General features: G+C 41.6%; 3 protein-coding genes across 3 annotated transcripts; 1 reads left to right on the top strand and 2 right to left on the bottom strand.

The window, feature by feature from the left end:
• Positions 1-510: 510 nt before the first annotated feature.
• On the bottom strand, positions 511-12921 carry ddx18 (DEAD-box helicase 18). The gene is made up of 13 exons (XM_022226436.2): positions 12794-12921; positions 12176-12298; positions 11461-11814; positions 10467-10617; positions 9874-9974; positions 8243-8442; positions 7682-7796; positions 7028-7167; positions 6738-6899; positions 5797-5949; positions 2267-2437; positions 1684-1861; positions 511-1200 (listed from the first exon to the last, which is right to left on the bottom strand). The coding sequence occupies exons 1-13, from the start codon at positions 12909-12911 to the stop codon at positions 1064-1066; spliced, it is 2103 nt and encodes a 700-aa protein (XP_022082128.2). The 5' UTR covers positions 12912-12921; the 3' UTR covers positions 511-1063.
• On the bottom strand, positions 2451-5790 carry LOC147796591 (adenosine receptor A2b-like). The gene has a single exon (XM_087146828.1). The coding sequence runs from the start codon at positions 4192-4194 to the stop codon at positions 3001-3003; it is 1194 nt and encodes a 397-aa protein (XP_087002954.1). The 5' UTR covers positions 4195-5790; the 3' UTR covers positions 2451-3000.
• Positions 12922-13992: 1071 nt separating the features above from the next.
• On the top strand, positions 13993-18165 carry LOC110974392 (glutathione S-transferase A4-like). The gene is made up of 6 exons (XM_087146933.1): positions 13993-14196; positions 15336-15387; positions 15511-15643; positions 15783-15930; positions 16285-16416; positions 16693-18165. Exons 1-6 carry the CDS (start codon positions 14110-14112, stop codon positions 16837-16839), a joined length of 699 nt encoding a protein of 232 aa, XP_087003059.1. The 5' UTR covers positions 13993-14109; the 3' UTR covers positions 16840-18165.
• The last annotated feature ends 121 nt before the right edge of the window (positions 18166-18286 follow it).

The raw sequence follows: 18286 nt of genomic DNA, 5'->3' as shown, positions 1-18286 counted from the left end.
TTTGATTGGGCAAAATTTACACTTGTAATGATGCAATGCTGACAGTTGTCTTGGTCAAGAAATTGAGGGTGCACTTCAGGATAAATGCTGCTTGCCGTCGCAAAGCTGGTACGTACACAAACAACAAATAAAGACAAAGTGCAGCTCCGGACAAACTGCCAAGACTCTAGATCTGTGCGGGATTTCTTTGTGCAGGGAAGTGCGCCGGCTATAATTCAGTAACAACCTTTAACACGCAAAGATCTTGACCATGACAATACTGACAGTGGCATTACAGTTTACAAATTGGGGGGGCCCAGTTGTGAGGCCATCAGGCATAAGCCATTAACATGTCGATCCATTAAGCCCAACCCCATAATAGGTCTTGCAAAAAGTGAGGGGCCATGCCCCCCCCCACTTCTGCCGCACGTAATGCCAGTATTACATACCCAGCCCTGTGAGAAACAAACTTATTTTTGGTCGTGACGGTCAAAACACAGACTGGAGGAAACAAATAAAACACACAAAAGCTTCTTTAAAAATTATCTCCGATTTTTAATAAGATGACAAAAGAATATGATTGTAGTTTTACCAAGTTTTCGGTCATCATTGGGAATTACACAGCATGGCCTTTCCTGCTACGCAACGAGTCCGATTATATGGAGTGTATGAGTCCAATTTTTTGTTAAAAGCAGAAAATATCTGCCGAGTAAGAACAGGTTACCAGCCAAAATGCCACAAGGTAAATATTACTTACCACTGGTTCCCAGTTGAACTCTGCTAAGCGTGTAAAGTTGCTTGGCAATATTATTTTTGCTTACCGGCTCTTTGAAGTTGAAGGTACTTGTAAGTCTCAAATTCTAAGTAAACCTTCAAAATTCATTTATTACAAGCAAAACCATTCTGATACAAACTAAAACATCGGTACACCAGACAAACTTGACTAAACTTGGATGTCCTGGATTGTAACAGGCAGGGGATGGATTCAGTGACTGCCGGCTATTATGTGTCTGTAGTCCAAGCCAGGTAACCACGATCTGCCCATGCCCCCCCCCTCCATTCCTTCTCTCTGATCTCCTCTCTCCTATCTAGCAAACTGGCGTTTATCTTTGCTGTTGCTGATGTGCTTGTAGATCTTGGTCTTCTGGGCCATCTTTTGGCTCAGCTGAGCTGGAGTGAAACCAGTCCTCTTCTTCTGGGCTTTCTTGCTCGCGTGGATACCTACAAATATGGTGGTTAAGGAGAACACTTTTTTTCGGCTTCGTGGATGCCATTGTTATATCTGTGTTTTTACTTGAAGCAATATTTGCCAAAAGGTGGAATTTTTCTTAAAAAGATAGCAAAGTGGCTCATTGATTATAGCGTTATCCAAACATGTCTAGCACACACTGACGCTATCAAATGGGTAAACTGATTAAAAGCTGTTACGTACTGGCTGGAAAATTTGTGTGGACAGATGAAAAATACTGAATAGTTACTTCTCCAAACATAAGCAGTGTCACAGTATTGCCCAGAATGACAGTGAGGAAAGCAACTTCATGTGACTTTGAATGGCTGCGCAACTTTGTCGGTGTTGGAATACAACCTTCATCTGCTTGTCAAACTAACAGCATAAGTTTTTGAACAAAGTTTGATGGGAATTTTTTAACAGAAGAGAACTGCTCGGATCTATCTCAATAAAACTGCAATACAATCAAAGGATACTGAGGTCGACGCCCGGTGGAACCTTAAACCCAAAGGACCTAGCAACTTTCTTCAGATCCAAGGTGTTGATGTCGTAGATCTGCTTGAGGCTGTGCGAGTCATAGGCCCGTACGTAGCCCTTGTAGGCCTCCTGAGCCGATCGGTGGAGGTAGTAGTTCTTCTCAATCAACTTCTCGAGCTGCCCAGAGCAAACATGTTTCCGAAAATCACGATCAACGTAACTTTCAAGCATTCAAGAATTTGGTACAGGGTGTAATGCAAGACTATTTTCTGAAACGCTACTTCGAATGACCTAAAGAGTGTTGTGCATAGTCGAGACCCTCACAAGCTCTTGCAAGTCTATCACATGCCGTCCAGTCTTGTGCCAAGTCACAAGCTATTCAGATGAACAAAAGCATTCCTTTGTTGATGATCATCGTATGACTAGCGACTGGTCTTATGAAAGGACTTCTGACTAGACTTGTGGTGGTCTCAACTACAACAATGGACCCAAAACATTTTTTTTTGGTTTTCAAATGCCAACGACATAAATATTTCTCCCTCCATTTCCTGTTTCTCTTACGATTAACTTGAACATGCATACCTGCGACTGTATATCAGCGATCTTGGTCCAGGAAAACTCAAATTCACTAAGCGGCACTCGGGCCTGCTTCAGGTACCTCAGAAAACCCAGCTCCTGGGGTCGCAGGATCAGGAGGGCGTGACCTCTGCCTTCTAACCCCCTGGCTGTGCGGCCCACTCGATGGATGTATTCCTGGAGAGAAGACAAGGATTTAACTCCTTTCACTACGGGACTTGTAGTGTATGACAGACTGCCCCCTCCCCCAAAAAATGGGCTCGACATGACAAAAAGTATTTATAATCGCTAGAGACTTACCACTACACTCTCATGGGTTTACAGTGTACTGAAGAGAGCTGTCTGTGAAAGTTAAAGATCTATCATGAAGCAAGAATATATGCAATGCAAGTGCACACAGAGGGACTGCGACAACCAATGCAAGTCCAAGAATCAGTTCCTCTGTTCCACAATGTCTCAGATGTGTATGCTTTCCATGCTTTCCAACTGCACCTTATTAGTCACGGCAAAAACAGTTCGCAGGAAGCTTTTAGTTTCAAACTGTTTTCCAGTATCTTTGATTTATGGTTTCCATGACAACAGCATGGCAAACAACTGGTGTCTGTTTCACTCCTGGGGCACAGCATCCATATTTCCAGGTTCGGTAATCATTGTGTATTAAAAATAACGCTAAAATTAACTGTGATAAAAATTCCTTTCTTGATAGGTTGAACAGTCTGTTCCTTTTTTTTTCCACGAGCCTATTTCTGTGGTAGTGATTCTCCACAAATACGCCTGTGCCAATCTGACAATAAGATATGCAGTGCCTGCCGTAAGTCCCGATTGCGGAGATAGTAGATGACGACATTCAGCCAGCTGTTGTGTGCCATCAGAACATCCACCAGACTGATTCGCAGGAAGTCGTCAGAAGTTAAGACTCCCCCCTTTTCAACCACCTTTGCCAAGACAATTACCATGGGTATCCAAGTGATGGTCAGGGTACCAGTGATGATGGCGACAGTGGTGGTCGACCGGGTGTTCATACGTTGCAGGGCCCTGGGCATGCCTAGGCCATTGCCTGCTTGGTTTTCAGAGGCAATACGCCGGACTTGATGCTGGGCAATCAAAGAAACATGCAAATAGAGCACAAACACAACAGACAGTGCACAAACAATACAGAAAATCGAAAGGTGTATCCGCCAGTCATTTCTCCACATGCATAACATAAGGGGACCCTTCTCCATGATGTGTTTTGGTTTGTAGATTCCAAAGACAGAAATGCTGAATGCTGTCACCACCAACCACTTTATGCAGACAATGACCTTTGACCTGTACACAGTCATCAGAGTGGGGTAGCGGAGCGGGTGGGAGATTGCGATGTAACGGTCTACTGTTATCAGCAGAAGGGAATAGATGCCCATTCCACGAGTTGTGAAAGCCACTGCCCCGCACGCCGCGCAGAGAAAACTGCCCAAGGGCCACATTCCGAGGTACAACTCGGGTAATCTCAAGAGCCAGATCACACCCATGAAGAGATCAGAGACTGTCAGGGACATCATGAAGATTTTGGTTGTCGGCTGAATGCTGGTGGTGTGACGTAAAGCCAACAGCATGAGCGGATTCAGTAAAAAATTCAACAAGACTCCCAATGTTGCCAAAATGCAAATGGTGATTCCCATGGCCACACGTGACTGGCCACTGTCACCGTATGCTTCTGTCGATGCATTATTCGTTCCAAGATCTACGAACCAAGCCATCGTTTCCAGCGTATATTGATCAATGTTGAGCTCAGGATGATTATTGCTGGATACAAGCCAGCATTCAGTGCTGGTTTTAACGTCCCTGCCGACGCTGAAATACACAAGTTTGACTTCAACAGCTAACGCTGACACTGCACCTGTCCAGTTAAGCATACGACCTCCACACGTCAAGTTCAATGCACGTCTGTCAAGCATCGGTTTAATTTCCAAAATCTTGAGCGAAATATCAACTGATCATTTCCCTCCTTGAACCTTATTTGTTTGCGCCAATTATTGCTCTAAGAAGCAAACAGCTCAAAGTGGTCATCTAAATATCAAAGTTAATGATAAGGCCACAAATAACTCTTGGTGTTGCTGTGCCTCACAAATTGCTCATTACGTGGGCAGTGATTTGACGTTGACAACGGTTCTTGGCTGCTTTCCAAAACGGGTTCTCAAGAGGCTTTCAGCCAACTGGCTTTTTGCATTGTTTGACAGAAACTAATAAATGCCATCTATGAATCCAGGCCGTCCAGTGGATTGTCGGGGTGACCATGGCGACAGCGTCAGTGGTTTACTTGCAGGGCACTTAGCCAACACATTTTGATGGATTGAAGGGGCGAATAGATTAAGGTTGGTAAATTTACCTATGTCAGCTTGAACTAAATGCAACGATAGAGCCACTGTGAATTAGAGAAGTGTCCTTGATTTTGTAAGTCAAAGGAGCAGTGTAGCATTTTTATAACCATCTGCATCCATCCATCTTTAAGGCATTACATTAAAACTTGTGACAAAACTGATATTCAATAAGAACGGCAAATTTTTCCCTTATTTTCTACAATTGGCTGTGGTATTTTTTGCTTCTCTTATACAAGATGTAAAACAGGAGTAAGTCCAACATTCACTTTTTTTGAGGGGGGTAACGCTTTCAAACAAAGTCACATCAATTCTAAATTTCCATCCATCCCCATCTTGTTGGCTTCCCTCCCTTTTTGACTATGTAGCCAATTTATCAGGATTTCTGAAAGCTCTTCCCAAAACAAAATGATGCTTTCCATTGTCCTTACTGCAATCCACTGTCCTCAGGGAGCACTGGTGAACTGTGCTGCCGGCAGATTGATTACCAGTCTGATTTGCACCAAGGTACTAATTGTTTCTGTGCACTAATGCACTCGGACGTTTGACAAATGTTGTAAGTGGTGTGCATCAAAGCGCTGTCAGAAATGGGTCTCTGGAGCTACATGAAGTCCATCATCAACAGGGGTCAGCGTTTGCAAATAGCAACGACACAGGCCTAGCTCTGGCAAAAAGATGTTGAGACCTAAATCTTTGACAGCATCCATCTTGGACGTGGAGACACAGAAAAGACAGTACAGTTGCTCGTAATAACCACAACTGGATTGAGTAAATCAAAATTTATAGTTGCGTTCACAGCGTTGCTGACTCTGTAGCCAATATATACGCTGCTTGCTTGGACGACATTTACTTGCTTTCCGATTCATTTTAAGTACATAGAGAATTGCTCATACAAACGAATAATAATAATGGAGGATATTTATAGAGCGCACATATCCATCACAACTGCTGCTCAAGGTGCTGTATTATCATTATCCTGGCACATTAGGCTCAAAACAACTGAGCATTCCTGAAACCGTCTCAGCTCCCTGGGGAGCATACTAGCTGATCTAGCTTCTTCGACATCGGCAAATACTTTGATATGATATTGAATACAGCAGTGGATATGAGATGTTGGTTGGCATGCAGCACGGCCCCTGTCCCCTGACGGGGGTCAGAGGTTAACTAACTGCGTGCACTGACCTTGGGATCGTCTGGCGGGTCGTACTGCACGATCCAGTCCACCTCCGGTATATCCAAGCCCCTCGCAGCCACATCGGTGCAGAGCAAGATGCCTTTCTCCGCGTTGCAGAACTTGAAGAAGGTCTGCGTTCGCTTGGTCTGTTTCTGTTTGCCCTGTGGAAGAAACGAGCAACTTGGTATTGAATCCCGACCAGGGCGTGCGGCATAGTGGTTAGGGTTTGTGACTGCCGATTGTAGGGTCCAAGGTTCGAATGCGCCACCTGGTTGCATGTTGTCATCTCCGGCAAGTCACTTTTCCCCTACTTGCCTCTCCCAACCCCGAAGTACGGGCACCAGTGAGGGCAGAGACTGAATGTGTGTTGATGGTTGCTGCCAAAATGGGTTTCTTGCCCTGAAGGACATGGGTAACAATCATACTGCTCATGTATCGTAAACAGTCATTATGACCATCACATGTACTATCAAAATTCTACGTATGATGCACTGGGAAATCAGTTGTTTTTGTAGACCTGATACCAGACTTCTGTCGGCCAATGAAATCACAGTATCATTTAAAACTGTCATTACGTGTAAACAAAAACCTCTCTCACTTATGCAAGGGTGAAAAGGCAACAAAAAAGATGATGCCCTGGGCATCATGGGGGAAGGGGCGAAGGGGGGTATTGCCCCCATCCCCGGAACAAAAATTTGAAAAATAGAAAAAAAAAAAAGCAATAAATGGGAAAAATGATGACAGGAGATGAAAATCACACATTTGCTTGAAAACACCTAAAAATCAATCCCTCCCAGTATTGATTACTTTATCAGTTCTTAGAAGATATGTGCTTAGCCTTCCCTCCCCTCTCCCGGGAAAATAATCAGTATCCTCCAGGGTGAAAAAAATCCTGACAACGCCCACGGATGATGCTGAGGTTTGGGAAGGATCAAGAAAAGTAACTGACGTGTATGGCCATGACGGGCAGGTCGATGTAGTTGAGGAGTTCGCTGTGGTACTTGACCGACATGCAGGAGGAAAAGAAGACCATCAGCTTCTTGTTACGATTCTTCTTCAAAAAAGTGAAGAGGAGAAGGAAACGCTTCTCTGAAGGACACACCACGTAACCCTGACAACAGAAGCATTCGCAAAATTTAACAAAAAGAGAAAAAAAATTGAACACTTTCAACGGCTTGGATACTCATTGTCCAAATTTGAAACAAACAAATCTAGGAGAAGGATTCCCCTTTAACTGACCTGTTCTAAGCCCTCTACTGTAGCCGTTACTTTGTTGTCGTCAACACCAACATATATGGGCTCCTTCTTCAGGGATATCCTCGCTAGGTCTTCAGTCTTTCTGGTCTGGGTGGCAGAGAACAGCATCGTTTGACGTCTCTCTGAGGAAACACAAGAAAGGACAGGCAACATTCAGCTCTCTGAGAAAAAAAAATGTCGACGATACTATAAGCCCCAACCCTACATGTTATTACTAAGTGTTGTAATCCAGTACTTTTCGAGTAACGAACTCAAATATTGAACTTGTTCAAAGGGAATAAAGCTACAGAGCAGTGGACACGTGACAGTAATGCACAAAAGGAAGATTATAAAATCAAAATTTAAAACTTACACACTTACAGTTGTGTAAGATAACGTTTTAAAGAGTAAAGTATTCAAAATTCATCATAAAAACTCAATCTTATTAAACAGTGATGGTCTGAAGTCATCATTTTATTTTGTTATCTCACTTTAATGCATTGTCTAGGTTCTTAGGTCTGCTCCCTCCATACCAGTTCAGTATTTGGAATTCGAAAAAGGAATCGGCGACAACACTGCTATTACTGTGAGCTTACACCACATAAATCTGATGCACATTAAATGACATTTCCTTCTCCAACGACTGGACTGACTTACTTGGAAGCAACCGAATGATTTGCTTCATCTCTGGCTCAAAGCCCACCTCGAGAATACGATCCGCCTCATCGATAACCAGACACTGGAGATTCTTGTACATGAATGACTCAGTGTTCTGGAAAAAAAAAACAACAGAAAAATAGTAACAAATTTCAAAAATAATACTGTTACACACATTAAAAACCTCTTGGACAAGAGTGACTTGGAAAACTGTGCGTGTTCCCTACCAGTCTCTGCCGTATTCATTTCTTGTCCAACTGGTCATGCATGACTAACATTGGGAGTCCAGCACCCAATTCATAGACCTGTTGACCACATGAAGTTGCTTAGCACCAGAAAGCATCTGCTAAGCCACAACAGGTTACTGGCCAAACTTTGATGCAGTGCATACCACCTGCGACTGGTTCCCAGCCAATTGTTGCTTAGCCCGTGAATTTTCCCCGCAACATTCTCTGCTTCATGAACACTGACCCTTGACTGCAGTGTCATAGCAACCGCACCCAATATTCACGCGCTGATTCATATTTACATTCAGCTGCATCTAGTCGCAGCAATGCTTACCTGTAAGTGATCTAGCAATCTCCCCGGAGTGGCCACCAACACATTGACCCCTTTGGCCAACTTCTTGGCCTCAGCCGTGCGGCAGGTACCTCCCATGACCAGGCCAAAGGTGTGGTAGTGGTGCTTGAGCAAGTCCTTCAGGACGCTGTAGGTCTGCATGGCCAGCTCTCGGGTCGGAGACAGGATGATGACCCCCGTACCTACAAAGGCATTGAACCCCTAAATGGTAACTTGGCCACACTTATTAATTTATCATCGCATTAATGACATAAGCTGATGCAGGAGATTGCCCTGGGTATTAAAAGCCTGCACTCGTCTACTTGCCTTCTAGGTGGTCACGTTGCACAACATAAAAGAGCTGTTTTGTACAGAATTATTAAATTTGGCAATTCCTTGGCTCTGATTGGTTCTTTGCCAACCAATCAAGGACAATGATTTTGTGCAGTGAGGCTTTTTGAAAACAAAATACCCCCCCCCCCCCGAAAAAACTAGAAGGGTAGAAGTGAGGAATTTAAAGGTGTCACAATAAAATGTATTCGTAAAATACAGCTTTTGGGGACACAAAGAACAAAGAGTAACAACGGTGACAATAGTTCAGTCCAAAAATCTGCTGAAAATGGTGGCAGCATAATCTGAGATTTTACTAGAAACAGACGGGAAAGAAGGAGGGAAGTAAAGGTCTCGGTGTCGTCCCTTTAACAGCAAATGAATGATTAAGTTCCTCAAATAGGCCAAATTTGTCAGATTTACCATTCATCACCTGTTGTTGGTTAATAAGGGAATAAATACGAGCTTGGCTGATCTTGAACGGAAGACTGGCCAAGCACATATTTATTCCAATTCATAAATACATGTACCTTTTTAGTCAAAGAGTCAAAACAAGACAATATGTGTCCTGGCACGACAAAATCTTGTTTTGAGGGTTCACAGTCAAATATTAAGGGAGGTCAACTTTGGCATTTTGTAATTATTTTGAAAGATTAACCCCTCCATTTAATTCCAATTTTGTGAGCAGGATCAGATATTTAAAAATATCATTTTCTCAGCATTTTTGATGAAAGCATTATTTGTGCCCGGTCAAAAATGTTGAAACAATGTTAGAAATAAAGACGCAAAGCTGCCAGAATAATACCACACTGTCGCCTCATACTTTTACCCTAAGTGTTCCATGTACATGCCACTGAAAAGCTCTCTTTCTGCTGATTTAAAAATAACAATATCTCAATTTTTGAAAAATCCAACTTTCAGCTCATTTTGTGGTGACAGGTCACCTATATGATGGATTTCCAACGATTCTGTTCTAGAATTTCACTTTCATTTTCTCCCAACACCCTATTTTGTGGTATATTCCTTTTGCAAGTTGTCCAATAGAATCTCCTTATATGTGGACTTGATGCATGTGGCAAGCCATATGCACACAGACTCTTGACCAATCAGAATCAATTAAACTGTCTCGTATCCAGGTGCCAGCGGGCATTATCACTTCTCAGCAGGTATTATCAAATGTCAATACAAACTGCACATTGTTGAATACAATAGGGAGACAGACTGACGAATTAATGAATACATAATTAAAGAATAAATTTTTGGACTGAAACTCTGGGCAGATCTGAGTGAAGAGAGTGTCTCACCATTTCGAGGCATGAACTTGAGTTTATAGATGAGCTCAATGGCTGGGATGAGAAATGCCAAGGTCTTACCGCTGCCAGTCTTGGCTGCTGCAAGCAAGTCCCTGATTGGTAGAAAACCCAAAGCAATTTTATTGGTTGAGGTGTAGCATGTGACGAGGAAACAAATACAAAAAGCAATTAAAGAAAAAGCCATTTGCTAAACAATATTTCAAATGAGCAGCTTTGTTAGGTTTAACCAAAGTGGTTAACTTTGCAGAGCGGCTGAGCAGGATAGCAGAATACTCTACTTAGCCAGTTTATGAGCTAAGTAAAAATTAGCATGGAACTGGTCCCATGAAATGTAGAATGCATTGTATTTTGGCTGGTAATCCACTTTTGAAATGCAAATATTTCCTTTGCTTGGCAAAATTTTGCTTATTAACTTGAAAAATAAATTGGTCAAAATGCCCAACTTTCCTTGGCCAAAAGCAATTTTACTTTGCAAAAAAACTACATGTACCAGAGAAGAAAACCAAACTATAAACCTCACTGTTCATTCATTTAGCACACACAAGAGCAAAGTTTTTTCTGCTGAACGGTTCCAGGGGACTAACCTGCCATCAAGGAGGTAGGGAATGGACCTGTGCTGGATCTCTGTCATATGGGTGAAGCCCATGTCCTGGATGCCTTTCAGTGTCAGGTCCGACACCTTGCCCTCCAAGCACTTGAAGCTGGTGTCGGTCAGAATGGTGCTTGTGCCTGGTACTGCAAGAAATTTCCCCAAAACAAATATATATTGGAACACCTCAGAAGAGTCCCTAATGAGACCCGAGGGGGACCAACCAAGAGAAGGCGTACGTTTTCAAGCAACGGAGGCTCATTTGGTGGGAACTGCACTCTTTGGTTCACTAACGACTATGAAATGCATGTGATGTGGTCGCTACCCTCTGAACACTCTCCACCAACATGGCTCCTTTCAATTGACTGTGGGGTACTTCTGCTCAATGTGGGTGTCAAGATTCTGTACAAGGGTAATTCTAGAAATTAGAGTTCCAAAAGTGTGACATTTCTGTGTCCCTGTTGCATCTGACCTTTGTTATTTGACATAGACATATCACCAGAAATTAATTTCAAACTATTCCTATTTGTTTGGCAGGTATTTTGCATTAATTCATCACTCTTGGAAATTAGAAAATGTATTCTAACCTTGCAAAATCATATGTGAGATGTGACAGACACACAGAAAAAAAAATGGACAACTAATTTCTGGAATTCCCCAAAAGATTTGTGAAAGTTATAGCTTGTGAATCTATTCTTTTTACATATATTTTCAAAAGATTCATTGCACAACATTTGCCTTGAGACTGGGATGTTGCAAAAGTTGCTGGGTCAGAAAGGACTTCTTCACACCTGTGAATGACAATGTTCTCATCATTTTCATCATGTAAAAAAATTTCGACAGCTATCACTATTTGCAATGAGGTAGGAAAACACCTCCAAAAAGTAAATTAGCTCCCTGCTTCAAATTAACTGTTTTCTTTACAGCCACACTTGCTTAGAATTTTCGCTTAAAATAAAGCAAAAGTGACAAAAAAAATAGAAACTCACATGATGTCTCTGCTTGTGTCTGCTCCTCGCTGGCCGTGTCATTTTCATCTTCCTCTATGTTCTCATCTCCTCTTCTCTTCTCTTTCTTTGAGTCTGTTTCCTCATCGTCGTCGTCAGCATCCTCCAAGGTGTCATCATCGTCGTCGGATTCCCACTCTAGCTCTTCCTCATCATCACATTCCTTGCTATCAAGTGGGTCATCATCGTCCCTACTGTCTCCTGCCAGGCGCCGCATTTCCTCCTTCTTCTGTTTTTCAGTGTGTTGCTCTGAAGTTGGTTTTGTTCCCCCGTCTCGTATGACTGCATCCTCCTGAGAATTTTCACCGTCCTTCGATGTCTTGGGAATTTTAACTTCTGAAAAGAAGACAGATTTTGTCACATAGTCTAAAAATGAATACAAGTTTATCGTTCCCCCTAATTTTGGTACAACGGCAATAACTCCCTAGGGTGATGGCAGCCTTCCACATCCTTGCAATACTTAATACTGTGTGGTAAACTGTTCCCACAAACAGTTGGACTCTGTTTATTTGCCGTATGCCAAATCCCACATCAACACAGCCAGTATACCAGTGCAGGACTAATCCCAACAGATTCCAACAAACCCTGGTGTTGGAATTTGGCTGGGTTGGGATCGTTAGGGTTTAAGGTTGGACATAAAATTAAACAATTTTGAAGTCTTTTGACTGACTTGCAGGGAAAACAATTTAAACTTTACCTCTGTTGAAATATTCCGGAGCTGACTTCCTCTTCATCTTTTTCTTCTTAGGGTTAGAAGATGGACTGGCTTCTTTGCTGGCAGCTGATTTGGGTTTTGTGACTGATGAAGGCTGTGTCATTCCTTAAAACGGGAAACAATATTTGTTTCGCAAACACAGTAAATACATGAAATAGGAATCTGTGCACTGTAAAAACTAATACAATTTTCTTTGTCAATGTATAATTTACCAGGCAATTTTTCTGGGCACAAGTGCAGTCGCTGTTTTTTGGACCTAGAAATTCTTACCATGACAAATCTTTGTCTGGTTCTAAACTGCGATAGTCGTTTCAACTGCATATTCACAAGTTAGGTTAAGGACATTTTTAATTTCCAACTTTTTCCCCTTAAAAAAATCTTCCAGAGCCACGAATCCAAAACAATTGAAAACCCTGTAACTATGAGATGGAATCAATTTTGAATTGACAAAAAAGAATTTTGTTACCCATGTGCGTTCAATTAACGCGTGGTAATCATGGTCATCAGGTCATAGGCCTAATTAATTAATAGCTCATCTTTGATCGTGCAATTTTCAGCGATGTCTGTTCAAATCAGCCAATCATGGAAATTCCCAATTACCTGTATCAGAAGCCTTTGATGACGGGGTACTCTTTAAAGACTTTTTAGCCTTCTTTATCATGTTTTTCCGTGCCATTCCGTCGCGATCGACGCTCGAATCCGCCTGGGTTTCGGCCATTTTGTTTAAGTCTGACTTCCTGCCAAAAAAAGATTACACATTACGCTCAGGGAGACTGGGAACAAGACTATATTGCGAAAGCTTGTAAAACACGTGCGTTAAATTGGCATTCGGGGCCGGGGGGGGCACATTGCAAAAACTTTCCAGCGCGATACTACTTCAAAATTCCAACATTTCGGGGTGAAGCGTTCGGCTGGGAAGGTTAACGTTTGAAATTATTATTGTTGAATTGACACAGGCGTTAGCTAGCAAAGCGTTATTTTAGATTAATCATTTTAGGCTAAATGTTTTCATTTTTTTGTTACTTCGGCCAGATAAAAATAAGGAAGCCACAAATGAAAAATGAACTGAGCGGAGATAACCCATGTGACTTAGCTAGTTGTCTCATGAAAGAAAAATGAAATAATAAATGGGGGAAAGCGATGATATGACACTCAACTTAATTCCAGTGAAATTTAGGAATTCACTAATCTACTGTATTGTTTCACAATTGAACTTGATGCTGTAATTCACCCATATGGAAAATTTACATTGTCGAACTTCAGTAATTAGACCACCGTTAATAAAATATTCTTCTTATTCGGAAAGTGTCAGGCCCCTTTGATATTCATTGTTGTCATTCCTGGTAATAAAAGTTCCTGTAAACAATGTGAATCTGAAAAGTCCAATGAGGTTCGACTGTAAAATGATATCTGAATGACAAAAGGCAATTATTATGTTAGTCAGCATTTTTAACATGACAAGGCAAATAGATCTGGGGGTGTTCAGGAATATGCGCTCGTGCTTGACACTGGCCAAGATGACTTTGATTAAATTTACTTAGACGATTGCATTAAAACGATGGGGGTGGACAAGTGTTCTATCAACAACAGTTGCGTATTTGTAGAGACATTGAAAACATTAACTTCTTTTTCTTAATAATATGACCTTTATTTCTCAAACTAATGTTTAAAAAACTGAGTTGTCTGATACAAGCTAAAATAAACAATCAAAATATTGCAGATGAGGTATCTATCGGAGGAAACACCCCTCGATTAAAATGGACTACAATCGGTCTTCGTGTTCACGCCCCGGCTCTCTCGCCGGCCGCGGTCCATCCCCCACTTAAGAATTCAGGATTCAGGTGTAGTAGCGCACGTAGGTACTAGGCACTTCAAACGGGTTGTGAATTACTCTTGAATTGAACAGGTAGAAAACCATGGCAACCAAAGCAAAATTGACCTACTTTCGAGGCAGAGGTAGAGGGGAACTGGTCCGACTAACCCTAGCGGCTGCTGGCGTGGAGGTAGGGTATCAGTATTCTTATTAATTTAACTAGGACTCTACAAATCGCCTCTTTTTACCATCACCGACAGTGTCTTAAGTGAAAACGTCACTCAGTGGCGTAAATTTGTGCCGCAAATTGGGGGGTTTGTGTCTGTATCTTCAGTTAGCAACCTGACATCTTCTGACACATCCCACTAACTTTTAGAACACGCTTCGTGTGGGGTGACTGGATGACACTTATTGAATAATAATAGGGTTGGAATAGGGATTTGTGGACAGGGTGCGGGCATATGACTTGCCTGGAAATGAACATTTTTAAGGGAGGGGGGTGAACCATATGACACTATAGGGGGTGATGTTCATGATGTAGATGTACATTTGTAATATGCATTACATTCATGCAGAATACATCTTAAATCAGAATGGCATGATGGCTTTTTAAACTTCTTTTCTCGAATCTCGTTCTTGAGTGATATTGAAAAAGTTCGGTTTTTACGAAGTCCAAACAATTCTTCACAATCCACTTCAATTTTTGGCTCACCACAAAAAAGTGGAGGGATATATACCCCCATGCCCTGGTATTTACACCCATGCTAAATGTTGAAAGAGGCGATACGTTGTGTCTTAGTGAATCTAATACTCGAACCCAGCCAAGCTTACTGGGCATTATTAAAAATCTGAATTTGTGATCACAGACATAGATAGGTGGGAGAGACATGAGGCGTGATCTTGGGGTGTAATTGTGCCAGGAACTGCATGAACCGGGAAGGTGGGGGGGTATGACTTGTCCGGCCATGAAAACTTGAAGGGGAGGTTATGCTACTCTGGGAGTGATGTTCATGTTGCAAATGCACATCTTTAAAATGTATTCTATCAATTGGTCTTGCCATTTGTCAATCGTCTTTTTTTTTTTTTCAATTCACGCCTCAGCAGAAGGATCGCTCTGAAAAGGAAATTATTCCACCAAGGTCACTGGCACCGAGAAGCTTCTCTCCAATTATTTTTCATATGCAATTAATTATGGGCAAATGTTCCATCCATCCTTGAATATTTTAGTTTTTTACTTGCTTTGCCATCAACATATTTCATACTTTGTGTAAATTAATTCAAGTTCATTGCATTTTTAAAGCTGTTTTGTTTTCTCTCTCTGTTTTTCAGTTTGAAGATTACTTCCTTACAGAACCACAACAGATTAAAAAGCTTCGAGATGGTATGTCAAAACAACTCCCTTTTTAATATGACAACAGGTCCATCATTCTTTTAGTTTCATTCAAAAGGGATTTCTACAGGTATTGTAAAGCTAGTCATTTTGGTTCTCTTATTCATGTTTCAGACGGAGATCTTCTGTTCATGCAGGTTCCTTTGTTAGAAATCGATGGAATGAAGCTTGTCCAGACAAGCGCCATCGCTCACTATGTGGCACACAAGCACAACATGATGGGCAAGACTCCAGAAGAACATGTAATGTAAGTCCATTTGCCCATCTCATTCCTAAGAAACATTAAACAAGTCAGAACATTTTCTTGAGAACTGATATTTTGCAACAGAAGCATAGGACTCTTTATAAACTTGCCATGGATTGCCACATATTTTCTGTCACTTCAGGATCGATATGTTGTACGAGGGGTCGCGGGATTTCTACAGTGTTGGCTTTGCATCTGCTGCCTTCGAAGAGACCAAAGAGGGCAAGCAAAAGAAGTTTGAATTTGCGAAGAGCAAGGCCAACAACCGATACCTTCCCATCTTTGACAAGGTAGCAGGGTTCATCCTAGAATTTTTTGTGGTTGATGAATTTCTGACTTCCCCTAAACACATATAGCTCTTAATTGGAAATTCAACATAGTCAATTGTGAATATTGTCGTTAATATCGTTTTATAGATAAACCAGCTAGCACTGTAACTACAGTGCCTGTTCTTTATTGTGAAATTCACAGAATCACGGAAGAGGCTTTGTGCCAGTCCCTCTTGAAACAGCAAAAACAAGAACATGCAGTTGTCAAATGAAATTCCTAGTCACAAGGATGTTACCGAGAAATGTGTATCAGATAAGACCAAATGGATATTTTTGACTTTCCCCCAAATGGTTGACTTCCTTTCTGGCTTCTAGGTTTACAAACAGAGCACCTCTGGTTTCCTGGTTGGTGAGTCTCTTTCCCTTGCCGACATCGGCTGGCTGGAGGTTTTCCTGTGCCTCCAAGAAATTGCACCAGAGTTTTGCATCAAGTTTCCTAGTGTGGCAGTAAGTGTTTGGAAAGTCACTTTACACCAGCGCAAGTACATGATGTGTCCCAAGCACTAAAATTCTTTGGTTCATATAATACCATTGTTGGATTAGTCAATGATTCACAGCCCTTCTTTGACTTTAGGGAAGACAGTTTCAGAACAAAATCCTTGTTTAATTCTTTTTATGGTCAGATATGTTGTGCATTTGAATGACTCTGTGTGGCACATTACCAAGTTGGGCATGCTACCTGTCATGGGCATATTAATATGCAGTTTTTTTTCCCCCGGCCAGGCCTTCACCAGCAAGATCTCGTCCCTGCCCCGGGTGAGTACCTTCCTCAAGGGGCCCCAACGGCAGCCTCCGCCCGATGATGTCTACGTCACTACCGTTCGCAAAGTGCTGGAAGTTAGCATCCCTGGGATGAAATCCGGCCAATGAGACATTAGACCAAATCTCTGACCTGACACCCCCCGGGAAAAATTCCTGGATCCGCCCTGCGTGTATGTGCGTCCTTATTTGTACATGTATAATATCGGATCCCTGTTTTTCTAATTGATATACTTAAGCGACAAGAAACGAGGTACGTGTAGATTATATATGCAGTTGACGCTTCTTCACATATTTGCATAAAATGTGTATATTTCTCAGTTGTCCGCTTCGAGCGTAACAAAAGAGGGCGTTTATTTTATTTATTATTATTATAATTTTTTTTTTTGATATTCACTGCGTAAGCAGGCATTTATAATGGAGATCAGTGGCACGTTTGACGCGGAGCACGCTGAGTACGCGTAACAAATTTATTCTTTAATGTATGGTCTCTGCGTACATGCAGAATGCATACAAGAACCCGCTCGGGAAACGTACTACCACGTGTCTTTCTTTTGCCGCTTGGGGGTGCTCTTCAATTCCGGGCGGATAGCCGTATGACAGTGCTTTTATTGCCAAAAGAAGTTTATATTGCCTTTATTGCCTTGTACAGACTTGCCACTGAAGTAGTCCCCAGTATCATAGGTGGACTGTGATTGATGAAGAAGGGCTAAATCAGCCTTGCCTATAGAAAGGGGCACAGGCGAAGGAGGCCACCCTTTTTGAGAAGACTGGCAGCCTTTGTGTTAGAAATATACTGTCCCAAAATATTGGCTTGTTTTATTTGCCTTGTTTTTGATGTGCATTACATATTTAAGCTAATCAGGAAATTCTTTGACACTTTTTAGCACTTTACTTTTTAAGAAACAGCTAAAAATTTGCATTTTTGAGCATATGCCATTTAACTCTTCTTATTATTTCATATTACTTCATAAATAAACAAAATATTTCATAATAATCGGTAAAGATAGTAACATTTCCCCATCATTATGTGCTTTCCTGTGTGACACATTAAATTTCTTCATATTTGGTCCTCTTTTAATGATGTACTTCATTTTTCATCGCCTTTTTGTGATTTACGAATTTTCATTTGGAAATGTTTAGATTGTGTTTGGTTTTAATCAGAGTAAATCGTGCTACATAGAAATCCAAAGTAACCACTGATGTGAGTAGGGGATTCTGCAGTAGTCCAGACAGCGTGCTTAGACATGGAAATTGGCAAGAGATGTTCAGTCTACTATACTGTACTGAAATGACTACCTTGGATAGCAGTTAATAATGACAGTTTGGTGTTCGAATGGTAGTTAACTTCCCCATGTCATCAAATGACCAGGGCGGGTGATGATGGATGTCAGATTGTACTTTTAAAAATGATTATTAAATTGTTTCTAGCGTTCATTTCTGCCGTTTCACAAGTGCGTTAACAATGTGTGTGTGTTAATCTTAGTCTTTACCAAAAATACACAAATCGTCCGTTTTCCTACCCTTGTAGAGCTCATCCTAGATTTTAAGATGTATA

This window comes from Acanthaster planci, linkage group LG15 (genome assembly GCF_054643075.1).
Source record: "Acanthaster planci isolate LZ-2023a linkage group LG15, COTS_SCS, whole genome shotgun sequence".
Classification (NCBI taxonomy): Eukaryota; Metazoa; Echinodermata; class Asteroidea; order Valvatida; family Acanthasteridae; genus Acanthaster; species Acanthaster planci.
The sequence above is the reverse complement of the archived record's forward strand: the minus strand, read 5'-3'. Positions and strand labels throughout refer to the sequence as shown.

Bases quoted from the DNA above. Each gene is read 5' to 3' on its own strand.
- LOC147796591 (XM_087146828.1), bottom strand. From the start codon at position 4,194: ATGCTTGACAGACGTGCATTGAACTTGACGTGTGGAGGTCGTATGCTT.
- ddx18 (XM_022226436.2), bottom strand. From the start codon at position 12,911: ATGGCCGAAACCCAGGCGGATTCGAGCGTCGATCGCGACGGAATGGCA. The intron at 12,299-12,793 runs GTAATTGGGAAT...TCCCGTTTTAAG, and splicing joins ATCAAAGGCTTCTGATACAG to GAATGACACAGCCTTCATCA. The intron at 9,975-10,466 runs GTTAGTCCCCTG...TCTACCAATCAG, and splicing joins CCCTACCTCCTTGATGGCAG to GGACTTGCTTGCAGCAGCCA.
- LOC110974392 (XM_087146933.1), top strand. From the start codon at position 14,110: ATGGCAACCAAAGCAAAATTGACCTACTTTCGAGGCAGAGGTAGAGGG. The intron at 14,197-15,335 runs GTAGGGTATCAG...TCTGTTTTTCAG, and splicing joins TAGCGGCTGCTGGCGTGGAG to TTTGAAGATTACTTCCTTAC. The intron at 15,644-15,782 runs GTAAGTCCATTT...CTGTCACTTCAG, and splicing joins ACTCCAGAAGAACATGTAAT to GATCGATATGTTGTACGAGG.